This window comes from Caretta caretta, chromosome 3 (genome assembly GCF_965140235.1).
Source record: "Caretta caretta isolate rCarCar2 chromosome 3, rCarCar1.hap1, whole genome shotgun sequence".
In the NCBI taxonomy this organism is placed as follows: Eukaryota; Metazoa; Chordata; order Testudines; family Cheloniidae; genus Caretta; species Caretta caretta.
In genome coordinates, this window is record NC_134208.1 from 15,409,906 (window position 1) to 15,424,016 (window position 14,111).

The following is a 14,111-nucleotide window of genomic DNA, read 5'->3' on the forward strand; positions in this document are numbered from 1 at the left end:
CAGCTGGGTGGGTTATTTCTCTTCTCCCCCCCGACCTGCTCAGTATGCTTTTTTTATTTTCTTGTATTCTGGAGATTCCTTTAGGCAGAGTCATACTCCCTCTGGTTAACAGCTCTGGGACTTCTCATATGTTCTAGGCTTTTAAGAACTGGAAAGATGCTGCATTTGTAAGCACCAATGATCTTTCATGTGACAATCCAAAGCTTCTGGCCCCCAGACACACAGAAGCTGCCTGATCACCTGGCAAATCTCACAAGCGCCCTGGTTAGAACTAACAAGAGAATTTGCTTCTTGTACAGAAGGCAGAAAAAGCTTCCCACTAATATGCTCACAGGCCATTGTATGTATTTCACCAGTGCATACTAAATACCCGTGTATCCAGGCTAGGTGATCACTCAGCACACAAGCAAAGAAAAAGGAACTCTCAAAAAGTTCCTTCTGATTCCCTCTTAAGTCTTTGTGCCCAGCTTTGCCACATGTCCCAGAAAACATTGATCTGGGAGCAAACTCTGGGGTATGAATACGCGCCGTGAGGCTTGGAGGGGCTGGGTTTCCCCTCCATATATGGCTCTGTTTTCAGTACAGACTGTGGCGTATGTGGAAAAAACCCCAAACAAATAGGATTGCTTGATCTCTTGTGGCCTAAGTTCCTGCTCCAGTGGCATTTGATGGGAGCAGTGTTAGGGCTTGTCTACACTACAGGTTACGTCGGTATAACTTATGTCACTGAGGGGTGTGAATAAGCCACCGTCAGAGCAACATAACTTACAGCAACCTAACCTCTGGTTTGGAAAGCACCATGTCAGCAGGAGAGCGTCTCCCTCTGGTTTCGCAGAGGTGGTTTTATTAGGCCAATGGAAGAGCTCTCTCCCATCAGCATAGAGAGTCTTCACCTGACGTGCTGCATCGGCACAGCTGTAATGCTTCTAGTGTAGACGAGCTCCTCGTGCCACAGAATGTTGCATTGTGGGTCCCCAGCTGGCCAGCGGTCTGCAGGACTAACAGTTGTTTTTGAAGTTTGTGCATTGAATTTCCCATCTAGCCTGGTTAATGAGCGCGTTCAGCCCAGCTTGGGGAGATGAGTGCAATTTACCGTTCGGCTTTGCAAGTAATCTTTGACAGGCAGCACAAGTGCAGCTCCCCCGCCCCGGCCCCCCCAGCCCTCCGCACATGCACACACAAACACCTGCTGTTCTTAATGAGGTGGCATTGCTTTGAACGCTTCTGCTCACAGAAGCTAGAAACTTCAGTTTCCTGTTTGTTAACAGGCCAAGCACAGTGAACAAAGTCAGCTAGCCACAGGACAAGATTCTCCACCCTGCCCCAATGGTGACCTCAGCCCTGAATTACGGTGGCGAGGAAGTCTCATGACTATCCATTCTGGCGCAGCCCTGATTTCCTCCCAAGCAGTTACTCTCAATTGCAGTAGTAACTTTTCTATCAACTGTTGCCTGGGTTTGGTTTGGTTTCAGTTTTTTCTTTTCAGTTGCTTCCTTTTCTAATCAGTGATGAACTGGGCCCTCATTTCTCTGCAGAGCTCAAACTGAGCTTACTTTCACTCTCATTTGAGAAGTGGTCACGTTGGAATATGTGTCCATCTGCAGAGCTCAAACTGAGCTTACTTTCACTCTCATTTGAGAAGTGGTCACGTTGGAATATGTGTCCACTGAGTCAGAGGCGACATGGGGTGGGGGCATGCGGGGTCATATATCCCCCCCGTTTGCTGCTTGGCTTTGTACTGAGCATGCTCACATGAACTGAGCATGCTCAGTAATATCTGCTGAAGCCACTCCCCTCACTGTATCCCCCTACTATCAGCAGGCATGGGTCGGCTCTGCACTGAGCTATCTGGACTGAGAGGCCCCAACCAAGATCAGGGCTCCATCGTGCTAGCTACATAGTAAGAAACAGTCTGTGCTCCAAGGAGCTTACCAACTAAGCAGACAAGATAAAGAGTAGGAGAAAGAGAGTATCCTGGGGAACTGAGGCACAGAAAGGTTAAGTGACTTGCGCCCACGGTCACATTGGGAGTTTGTGGCTAAAAACATTTGTAAACTGGGGGTGCTGAAAGCCAGTGAACCAAACTGTAAACCCTGTATATGATGGAAACCACTTCAAGCCAGGGGTACAGCAGCACCCCTACTTCTAGCATCTATGTCTAGCAAAGCCAAGATTGAACCCAGATCTCCTGAGTCCCAATCCAGTGCATTAACCAAAAGAGAGTCCCTCCTCTCATATTCTAAAATAATTTTTGCTTTTAAAACTCATACTGTTACAATGGTGAATTGCTGAAATCAAGTATCAAAAATAAGAATCAGTTTACATGACGCTAAAGCCTTTATTCTTATTTTAAGATGGGATGAGCCAAAGAGGCTATATTTAGATCTAGGGTTAGGCTAGATTTCAGGGTCCCAGGCCAAATGAGGACTAGGATATGAGTTGAAGGTGTGATGGTGCACAAATGTGGAAAGGACTTCTGCTCCCATGCGACTTCTACCATTCTGAGTGGCAGAAATCCCATGAGAGCAACTGTTTGCGTGAGGGTCTCACTGTCTTGGGCCCAAATCTTGTGAGAACATCCATTCTTAGGATATTTCTTCCCCATTTGAAATAGAAATTAAGCCCCTTCCAGTATGAGATGTGAATCAAAACTATAAGGGACCGTCATTTGGATTCAAAGACTGGGATTGAAAACCTCCTGGAATTTGAAGGAGTTTGGTTTTGAGGTTCTGGTCCTGACCCATCATTAATTTTGATACTGTTTTGCCACTGTGCATAAGCTCCCCCCCCCACCCCCCAGTTTAAATTTGCTTACTATTCATTGAATAGTGGATTACAGTACTGGTATGAGGCAGAAAGAAGTGTCAATATCAGATATAACAACAGCCAGTCCTATTTGAAGTTGTGCCAATCTATAGGGCCCTAGCCTTGAAATTGTGAAAACAAAGAAGTTCATTACATTTAACAATCAAGTGTCCTTCAGATTTCTGAGGAGCATTTATGTTAACCATTTATATTATTCAACTCTAATATAAACAACAAACTGAAGGAAAATCCTTTTAAAATTAAATTAGAAGGGGCTTTTTTTTTGGTTGTATCTGTATAGTTATTTTGCTTCAAGGAAGTATCTGCTTTCCAGACATCTCTTCAAACAAATCATGTCTGAACAGAAAAAATAAACAAGAAATAGCTGACACTACAAGGTTTTGCCATGTGGAAGAGCAGAAAGAGGGTTTTGTTTTGTTTTTTTAAAGATGAATTTCCTGAAGAAAAAAAAATGAGGAGGGGTTTGCTTATGCCATTCAGATTTTGTGTTTCTGTCAACAAAGTGGAGCCTTGAGACACTGCTCAAATGTAGCAACTTCTTGAGGTAAACTGGGATTGATTTGCTACTTTGGAAATAGTAGAGAGAATATGGATGCGTTGCAGTAGGTATAAAGCAATCCAGAGGCATGCAGTTCTCTTGCGTACCACCTAGCTTTCTCAACAAACTCTCTTAGCTAGGAAATGCTGTTGGGTTTTCACCAATGTAAAAGAAAAAAATAAATGTTGATGAGTAATTCCTCCTGTCAGCAGTGAATCACCGGTTATTGACTAAAAGCAAAATTGTTTACAAAACCTAGTAGTAGGAAAATAGAACTGCCCACCCTCTTCTCTCACCCAATGCAGCCCACCAGAACTTTAGTGGAAAAGAAAATCTTCATGTCCTTGAATCATTCCCTCCAAGGCAAGCTGTAAAAATTAGAAAAGTCATATTTAACTTTCAGTGGTTACCCCCAAACCATTCAGTTTCAGATGATATTGATGGTGATTACAGGTAATCGGACTAGAATCCAAACGTGATTTTTTTTTGGACAGATGCTAATAGGATTAATGACGTTTTCCTTCTTGGATCACTTTCTCGGTGCTGAAAATGCTTCTGCTTAATGTTGAAAACTGGATAACAACTTGACAGATGTGGCCATCAACTTTTAGTTCTCCTTCCCTCCCAAAAAGCCAGTTTTAAGTTCAGCTGCAGCATTAAAAAAAGAAAAATAATCCCAAAACAAAAAACCACACACACTGAGGATGTTAACACAGCTCTGAGCTGCTAGTGGAATGCTTTATTAGGACTGGATTAGAGAGTATGGGAATTTATGGAACACTGACCACATCATTTTAAATTCTGCTTGCTACTGCTTTAGAAATTCAGAGGAAGTGCTTTGTTCTGCACTGAGCATTTCCCACCATATTATTTTCCAAGGTGAAAAACTCAGAGCCAGGGAGAAGGGAAGGGTGCTGGGAATTCTTCTTTGTCAAGCACTCTCATTTTTCATGACATCCATGTGCTTAGATTCTATAATGCCACTTTCATTGATTAAGCTGCTGGTGTCCCTAAATCTTTTCATTTCTTTTTTAATTTTCTCTTTTTGTTTTGTTTTTTAGACCCCAGACAGGCACAATCATCCCCTCCATGGTCATATGACCAGTCTTACCCATCCTACTTGAGCCAGATGACTTCACCATCCATTCATTCCACAACTCCCCTGTCCTCTTCACGAGGCACAGGCCTTCCTGCCATCACCGATGTGCCCAGACGCCTCTCAGGTAAAGACCATGCTTCAGCTAAAATACTTATGCAGACAGGAACAGGAAAGGTTGAGGCTGCTTATGCAGAAGCTATCTGCCCTCAAATGCAGCTTAGCAGCAAAAGTGAAGATCTGTCTGTGGTACCAGAGTTTCTGAACTGTGAAGGGGTCAAAATTTCTTTCTTTTAAAGGTTTTGATTCAAAAATTAAAGTGCTGCCGTGTTATTCTGAGCATGTAGTTTGAGTGACTGAAGGTCCATTTTAAGTCAGGTTATCTTTAACTGTCTGATTCAACTACTGAATCACACTGTTTTCAACAGGGGGCCATTTATCTATCTGTTACGAAGCAACTATGATAATTTCTCCATATTTTTGATATTTTAATTTTTTTGACTTCTGTCTCCTAAATTAGATTTGACTTACTGTCAAGGGCCTCTGTTTATTTAATATTTAGGCCTAAGGCTCACTCTTGCTTATGTCAATTCAGTAGCTCAAGATAGCTAATTCCCTTATTTAATGTGTGATTAAGATCTCTATCAGAAACTGGTTGAGTCACTTTAGGGTACAGAGCAGTCCTGGGAAGACTGGACAAATTGTGCCTTGGAATGATGAAGGAGAGAGGAAATCTTCTTAGGCACACACACTATATAGCACTGACACTTATTATCAGACAAATACGCATACACCCATGTAGTTCAAGTGGTCACAAAGGTAAATTCAGCTGTGTAAAGTAAGCCGGTTGCCCCACTATAACATACAAAAACGGAACGGCAGGCCTTGTGTATTTTGTTAGTCTGGGGAGCCATAGGGGAAGGTGTCTTAGCTGGAGCATTAAAATTCTAAACAGACAGGTGTGGAAATATTGGTGAGGTATCTGCCAAAAGCATGTGTAATTTAAAGAAAACCTTTACAATTCATTAGTAAAGCATGAAGAATTGGTCTTATTCTATTTTTTCATGTTTGTAAGACACTGTTACAGTCTCAGATTCTAGCCCCATACACCTGTTTGACTTGCAGCCAGGTGAATTTCTTTCTGTCTTGTTTTCTCCCTTCTACAAAGCTCAGAGCACTGTAAACGTTACTCACTTCACTGAGCTGCATCATGGACAAACCGAACGTCAGCCAACAGGCATGTAGGATTTGATTAGTTTAAATTCCTTTATTTCTTTCATTTTGGAGGGAGAAAGCTTTGTTTCTCAAACAAATAGCAGCAAAGATCTCTCTGGCCTTAGTGCTCTCTGGGTTTTCAGAGAATGCAGCATTTCCATATGGGTCAACAGTTCTGGCAAAGCCCGACAGGCCCTTCTGGCCTTTCCTTGTGATGCTCATTTGGTTTAAAAACAAAATTAACTTTATTTTGAGGAAATGATGTGTTTAGCTTTAGATTGATTTCTCTTTCATTTGAGTCTCCTGATGGTCTGTGCAGCCCTGTGTGGTCAAAGCAGTTATTTTTGCAATTTTGCCCCCAGCAATACCTGCAGGGAAAGGCCCAGACTGGGACTGCAGCATCTGTACAAGTTACTTGCCCTGAAGCCCTTCCTTGTTAGTGTGTATTCAAACGTGAGTGCCTAGCATGTGGGGCGCACGCATAATGGCTAAAAGACCTAACTATATACATCATAGGACCATATGCAGTACTTTTCTGTTTTATTCCACAACAAGCTATCCTCACTTCTCCTGTCCTTCACCTTCTGGTGAACAACCTATCTCTCGGTTTTTGTCTTTTCCAAACATAGGAAGCTGGCTTTGTCACTTAGTTCTGAATCTACCAAAGAGGATTTTGATCTGTCACCAATATCAGACTGTCCGTAATACTGCGTGTTAACTCACTACCATTTAGAATGGCTGCCTGTGGCTTTCTTAAGTTGAGGACTAGAGCTGACTCTCAAACAGCAAGGAGACATATTGTAGCACAATTTGAAAACTCTGGAACCCTGCTTGCACGCCCCAACGCAGTGAATTCCACTGCACGGTGGCAAATGAGCGAGGACTGGATCTGGCCCATATTGTTTATAAAGTGTGGAGTGGAATGTTAAAGTGTGGTTTTGTGACTGCAAAAATTGCCACCTTCTTACCCAAGAGCTGTGCTTTCCTTGGGTGTATTCCAGCTCCTATTTGCTGGCTTTTGGAAACAAAAGAAATTGTACTGTTTTTTACTCCTCTTAGCCCAGCAGAACCAACCCAGCTCTGGGAGGGGAGTTTGATTCTAGTCCTTGTCCCACATTTTCAACCCTATTGTTAACTAAGTCCCAACCTTGGGGCCTCAGTTACACTTGTCCAACCACACAGAAGGGTGAGATAAGAAAGGATAGTTTTGTGGATAGAGCACTGGACTGGGATTCAAGAGAACTGGTCTCAATTCCTGCCAAATTCCCTGTATTACCTTGGGCAGGTCAGTTAATCTATTCTGTACCTCATTTTGCCATCTGTAAAATGGGGCTAATGCGTCCCTATGAGATGAGGGTGTAAAATCATTAATGATTGCACTATGCTCAGATATAATGGTTTGCCCCTCAGCACAAATATAGATAGACAGAAACAGTGTCTGCATGCAGTGGGGATGCACAGGTGTAACTGAGCGCAAAAACTGGACTGCACTTCATTATTGGTGAAGGGATATCAGAAGGAAAGAGCCTAGCGTGAGTCTGCTGGGCTGGCAGTTACAACAACCAATGTATCACTTGTAAACTGAGAAAACTGGATCCTCCTCCATTTGATCCATTTGTACAGAGCCATTTTTCAGAGTAGAACCAGGCTTTTTAGAAGAAAAATTACATTCCTGGGAGCACAAAAAAAGTCCAGGCACCCTCCTGCATGAGGGAGAAATTACTTTATTTAGAACCAAAGTATTACAAGGCCTTGAAGAGAAAAATAATTGTTTCTTAGTACAGTGGCAGAGAACTGATTATCACCTTTGCTAGAAATATACAAGAGCACTTTAATGAATGCCTATTGCTTATCAACAAATGGGAGGACAAATGATAATACTATGATTCAGGCCTCACATGCCACACCCACATTCCCACTGGCCACATTCACAGTTATGTCTCACATATATCAACGTTATATCACCCTAGTCCCTGCTGCCTGCCTACATGGCCTTGTTTAGACCGATATTCAAGCTTGGTGAGAAGGTGTTGGGTAGCACATGCCAGCTAACACATTTTAAGGGTATGTCTACACAACAGCTGGTGTAATTGGCAGCACAAGACGACATACATATGCTCACTCTGCTCGAGCTGATGCCTAAAAGTAGCAGTGTGGCCGCAGTGGTGCAGCTAGCGACTCAGGCTAACTGCCCAAGTACCATCCTGCAGATCACACAAGGACTTGCAGAATCAAGGCCTTCAACAATTGCAGGCTTTGGCCAATAAATGTTAAAAGAGTAGTAACATTAATACACAAGAACTTAGTCATGAAACATTTACGGTACCTGACACAAAAGCAAGGAAATAAGACAGCCAACTAACAGTACAAACCACAGGCACACCCATCCGCCCCTTCACCCTGCCATTACCACAGTTACCATACCTCACAGATCATAAACTTAACTCTGTCTGTCAGGGGATGCTAGCCTTCCAGCACCCCTTTTTACCAAAGCATCCCCTACAACACACCAGACTACTGCTCAACCTTCCCTTCTTCACCACACTACCCCTCTTAGCATTGTGAACTGTAGCAGTTTGATGTGTGGCCTCAGTCTCCAGACCTAGAGAATGATGGGAGATGGCATCCATTTTGAATTTCTCTGAATGAGAAGATTTTATGCGTCACTCTCTGACAGATAAACTTTCATTTTTAAAAAACAGTGGCAAAAAGACTCTTAAAAACCTATATATTTCTTTTAAAAACTACCCATTGTACAAAATCCACTCAAGATTCGCCTATCTGCCAATTTTTGGAAAGGTTCATACTGTTTCTCTTAAAAGACACATGACAAAAAGTAGGGACAAATTTTAGCTAGAGCCCAATTTCACAGTCCTTATTAAAAATGTGTGAAAAGAAGTCAGACAAAAACTACTTAGAACGGGCATAAAAACCAACACTGAAATTTAGCATTGAAGGGTCACCTGCCTGTAAAGAAAAAAAATATGTATGCCTCATTTTAAGCCCATTTCAGAACTTAGACCTTAGTTCCTGCTGTGCCACTGGGCAGTCTAGTTCCTCCACTAATGATAGTTACTTGCTAGCTGTGGTATGTCTTCCCAGATGACGCCAGCGCATTCAATCTCCTCGGTCACTGCCTTCTGCCAGTTCTTCCTTGACCACCTCACTTTCTTTTTCCTCCCTGCTCTGTGGCAGGACCCAGTGAACCGAGACCATCCCTGAAAGGTGTTTGTCTAACCTGTTATTAACAACCACCAGTGGCAGGGATTCCACAACCTACCTTGGAAGCTTATTCCACAGTTTAACTACCCATGTAGTTAGAAAGTTTTTTCTAATGTCTAACTTAAATCTTTCTTGCTGCAGATTAAGCCCATTGCGTCTTCTCCCACCTTCAGTGGACATAGAGAAAGTCATCACTACCCTCTTTATAGCAGCCCTTAACATATTTGAAGACTGTTATTAGTTCCCCCCTGGAGTCTTCTTTTCTCAAGATAGAGTTGCCCAGTTTTTTAGATATTTCCTCATAGGTCAGGTTTTCTAAACCGTTTGTCAGTTTTGTTGCTCTCTTCTGGACTCTCTCCAGTTTGTCAACATCTTTCCTAAAGTACGGTGCCCAGAACTGGACGCATTATTCCTGCTGAGGCCTCACCGGTGATGAGTAGAGAGGGACAGTTACCTCCCATGTCTTACATATGACACTCCTGTTAATACACCCCAGAAAGATAAGAGCCTTTTTTGCAGCTGCATCACATTGTTGATTCATATTCAGTTTGTGATCACTATAACGCTGAGAACGTTTTCAGCAGTACAACCACCTAGCCAGTTATTCCCCATTTTGTAGTTGTGCATTTGATTTTTCCTTCCTAAGTGAAGTATTTGCATTTGTCTTTATTGAATTTCATCTTATTGAATTCAAACTAATTCTCCAATTTGTCAGTCATTTTGAATTCTAATCCTATCCTTCAAAGAGCTTTCAAGACCTCCCAGCTTGGTGTCATCTGCAAATTTTATAAGCATACGCTCCACTCCATTATATAAGACATACATGAAAATATTGACTAGTACGAGACTCAGGACTAACCCCTGCAGGATCCCACTCAATATGCCTCCCAGTTTGAAAGCAAACCATTGAAAGATCTTACTCAAAGAGTAATTATCAACCAGTTGTGCACCCACCTTATAGTCATTTTTTCTAGACCACATTTCCTAGTTTGCTTATGAGACTGTCATGTGGGACTCAAAAGCTTTACTAAAAATGAAGATAAATTTGTGCTGTTCAGAAGCAACTCTGTCATTTGCAGTTTGTACCTAAACCTGTGACTCATCGTATTTTTTTAAAAAATGGGACTATTTATTTTGCAAACCACAGTTTGTCCATTTTAGCTTCCTGCCCATTTAATCCTACCTAGGCATTATTGCCCCTTGGCACTCACATGTAGAACATCAATAGGAGCTTCTCTCTACCGTGGAATCTCTCATTGGAGCTATTGTCCAGAAGCTGTGTTGCATGATCCCTGCCTTTAGGATATAGGCCAATTTTTTCAAATGTGGGTGACCTAAAATTTGGCAACTACATCCATATTTAGACATTGAAATAAATGGCCTGATTTTCAGAACCCAATTGAATTGAAGGACCCAATCCTGGTCCTTACTACAGCCCCATTTAATTTATTTAAAATTACTGTTGAGAAAGGAAACAAACAGGAGAAATTGGGGCAGAGGGAAAGAGTTTTTATTCCAGAAGTATGAGATTTGTAAACAATAGAAAAGAAAGAAACAGGTGGAACTTGAAGTGGAATGAATTTGTGGCTGATACAGACAGGAAATAGCACACTCAAATATATAGGTATGTAGAGATATATTTTTATCTGAGTTTTCTTTGCAATGTGTTTTCTATTTATGAAGTGTATCTAGAGTTGCATCTGTTTCCAGAACTTGCTGCTAACAGTTAATAATGATGCCAAAACATACTTTAGTTCCAGCTTGAGACCAAATGATATTCATTTTTGATTACTAATTTAGCATCTGATGTGAATTAAGGATATTTTCCGTAAGTGCCAGGCCTTTTCTGAAGAGCTAATTAAAATGATATGAACTTAAACCGGAATAAGGTCTCATAGTCTGAACATTTCTGTAATGATTATTCTTACCAGCCTCTACTGGCTTTTGGAAATAGAATGGTAACTACTTGTAGGGACAATAGAGCAGCCAGTCCAGAAATTTAAATGGCCTTATCCTGCAACCCTTAGTTATGAGAATAGTATCAGTCAAGTCAATGAACTACTCATGCGATGGCTCTAGGATTGGGCCCTCTTATCTTTTGAATATAGGCACATGTCCATTTCTGTGTCCTCCTAGTGACTGACACACAGTAGGCCTGATCCTGTGCAGAACTGAGCTACACTAAGCGACACTTCCTTCCATTAAAATCAGCGGAACAAGGAGGATGCTCAGCACCACAGGAGGGGCAGACAACACTTTGTAAGATGGGAGCTGTTATTATTTGTACATCCATAGTTACTGGGCTTGAGGGCACTCACATATGTGATAAGGAAGAGTAATTCCCTCCAGTGCAGGAATCACAAGATGAAATCCTCTGGCCTGCGTTACACAGAAGGTCAGACTAGATAATCATCATAGTCTCTTCTTGGCCTTAGAATCTATGAGCCCTGCATCTTGTTTAATCATTTACATCAGCTTGCACTGGTAGAAATGATTCCACAAGGTGCAAGGCAGTGGAGAGTCAGTCCTCTGAATGTATGAGTATGCTTGATGCTGTGCAGAATATGCTGAAAACAACGCTCTTGTCGCCAAAAGCTTTACACTCTAAAGGGCACAACTCTGCAACCCTGGCTCACATGCAGTAATGCCAACTCAATAGACCAAATCCTCTCTTGGTGTAAACAGGTGCAACTCCATTGACTTTCAGTGCTATTTTACCCATTGATACCAGTGCAAAATATGGCCTATTATGAAGGTTGCAGAGCTGGAGCCTAACAAACCATCCCAACACCCTTTGGAGGTGGGAGGGCTAGTATTTTTATCCCCATTTCACAGATGGGGCAAGTGAAGAACCATAGAGCCTAGACACTCTTCCACCCCCTGATTCAGAGTAGAACTTTTCAGCTGAAAAGCAAAACTGGAAAGGTGTTGGCTGTTCACTGAGAGATTAAAAAGAATGACGATATTTGTGATAGAAATGGAAGATAAGGGCTGAGACAATGATTCACACATCCTCTGGCAGTAAAAAGGACAGAATCTAGTCAGAGGGGAAGACAGAAGGGTACAGATGGAGGAGAATACCCAAAACTGCATTTTAAAAAGCAAGAGTAATAGGAGAGACACGTTTTACACAGAGAAAGGGAGACTCTACGTGCCTAATAATATAGGTTTTAGGGCTGACACAAAAGGAAGAGCCAGGAGGAAGATAAAAGCAGGTGATGGCCTTTTGTTGGTCACTTGTGACTAGATCCACTCTACAGTGGGTGCAGAGTTTTTAAATTCTGCAGACATTCTGGTAAGTACTAAATGCAAAATTATTAGCATATTTGAAAAGTGAGGGGTTTTGGTGGCAATGGATTCTAGGGAGCAAATTGCAATTGAGACCAGGTTAATATTTGGAGCCTTTACGTTTATTACTGCAGAGACTGAGGTACAGGAGAGAGGTTTGTGAAAGAACCAGTTTCTGTAGTAGGTCTTAGGGATAGAACAGAAACTATAGAGAAAATTAAGATTAGGGTTAAAATCAGATTAGAGAGCTGAATTCAACAATTTAATTTGCCAAAAGGCCAGAGCAGTGCTGTGCAAAACCATTCTACTCAGACCTCAGTACCTGGATTCAGCCCCGCTTCATCTCACACCCTCCCAGTGTTTCATCAGAACTGGTTTGGGGGTGTATGCAAACTGTCCACTGGAGCTTTGGGGGAAATTATTTTTCTCTACTTGGCTGCTTGCAGATTTTTTTCAAGCTGCTGTTCAAAGTGTAATTCAAGTTTGAGCTGTATTCCATTGGATGCATCACATGGTGGGAGTCACATGCCATTTCTCTGTCCCTAATTGTCTACGCCTATCTGATGAGATCAGGAAGGTCAGCTGAACAGGAATTATTTTCATCTGATTTATCAGTAAGAGGCTATATTTCTTGTCCCTCTGAAAACCTCCACTGAGAAAACATTTTCAACCAATCCTAGCCCTATGTCCTACAGGTGGTAGGCTAATACACTAATTACCTTCTGAAATTCCTATGGGAATGGTTCTGTTTTTATACTTATCCTGACCTAAGTATCACTCACTTTTACAAAGGGAAACTTATTTGTTTCACTGATATTAGACTTGTCTTGTTACATGAGGTAGAGGAATATTATTCCTGGACAGAGGCACATTCTCCTGCACCTTTTGCACTATGTTTGGCCATTCCCTTTGAAAAACAGTCACAGTCAGCAAGACCTTCAAAATTCAGGGTAAGGGGACATCACGAGAAAGCAAAAAGAAAAGAATTCTCTAGCTTAGGACTGCTTGGGCAAAAACAAAAATTCACAGTGTCAGCACAAAAGTTGTGATACAAGACATCTACGCTGCCAGACAAACTGTGGAAATAGAGGATGATTTCATCTATTGAGACGGTAAATTGTCATCAGATGGGTGCAGCCAACCAGGCATCTGAAGAGTCGATTTAGCGGCCTCAGCCATGAAGGACCTGCTTAGGGTCTGGAGCAAAAAGAAGGTGAAATTATATACAAAAGTACAGATTTATCAAACACTCTTATACGGCTCTGAAACATGGACTTGCTTAAACAAGACAAAGAGGCTGGAGGCATTTCGTATGCATTGCCAGTGGTGACTACTGGGCATAAAGTGGTTTGATTTTATCAGTATTAGGGATGTATTGTTGAGAATTGGCCTTGAGAGGACTGAAGTCATCATTGGTCACTACTGGTTGGCCCTTTTTGGTCATATAACCCACCTCGGAGATGAAGTCCCTGCACATCAAGCCCTGAAGATTGGATGTGATCATACATGATTAACTTGGGTACATCAGGTCAGTAACAATCCCGCGGAGCTTTTAAACACCTGGCATAAAGCCAGACAACATGACCATGGACATTCAGCACTATGGACCCTCGCTATCTAAGCATACTGTTGTTGGGGACCAACCCACTCCTACAGCCTTTGAGTATAGAGCCCAGCCTCTCCAAAGCATCCTCCCTCAATCTCTCAAACACCACACGTATAGACATTGGTGTCAGGGAGAGAGGTAGCAGAGCTAAAGTTAATCCCTTGCTCACTGGGGAGTAGGTAATGCCCCTGCCATACAAAGAAGTTCCCCTTCAGAAGCAGAGACGTCATTTGCACCAAACCATTGCTGCAGTGTTTTCAAGGGGCTGTAGCTGCACACAGAGGCAGCAGCTGTAGGGTGTGCTTTACTTCATCAACTTT

General features: G+C 42.1%; 1 protein-coding gene across 7 annotated transcripts in view; it reads left to right on the top strand.

Annotated features, from left to right (window-relative positions):
- Positions 1-14,111, top strand: part of RUNX2 (RUNX family transcription factor 2) — a 216,606-nt gene that overhangs the window by 89,292 nt on the left and 113,203 nt on the right. For 6 of the 7 annotated variants that reach the window (XM_075126361.1, XM_075126362.1, XM_075126360.1 and 3 more), the window contains one exon: positions 4,426-4,587. The exons of the other annotated variant lie outside the window; for it this stretch is intronic. In XM_075126361.1, the coding sequence (XP_074982462.1) occupies positions 4,426-4,587 (162 nt within the window). The remainder of the gene's footprint in view (positions 1-4,425; positions 4,588-14,111) is intronic. 7 annotated transcript variants of the gene reach the window in all.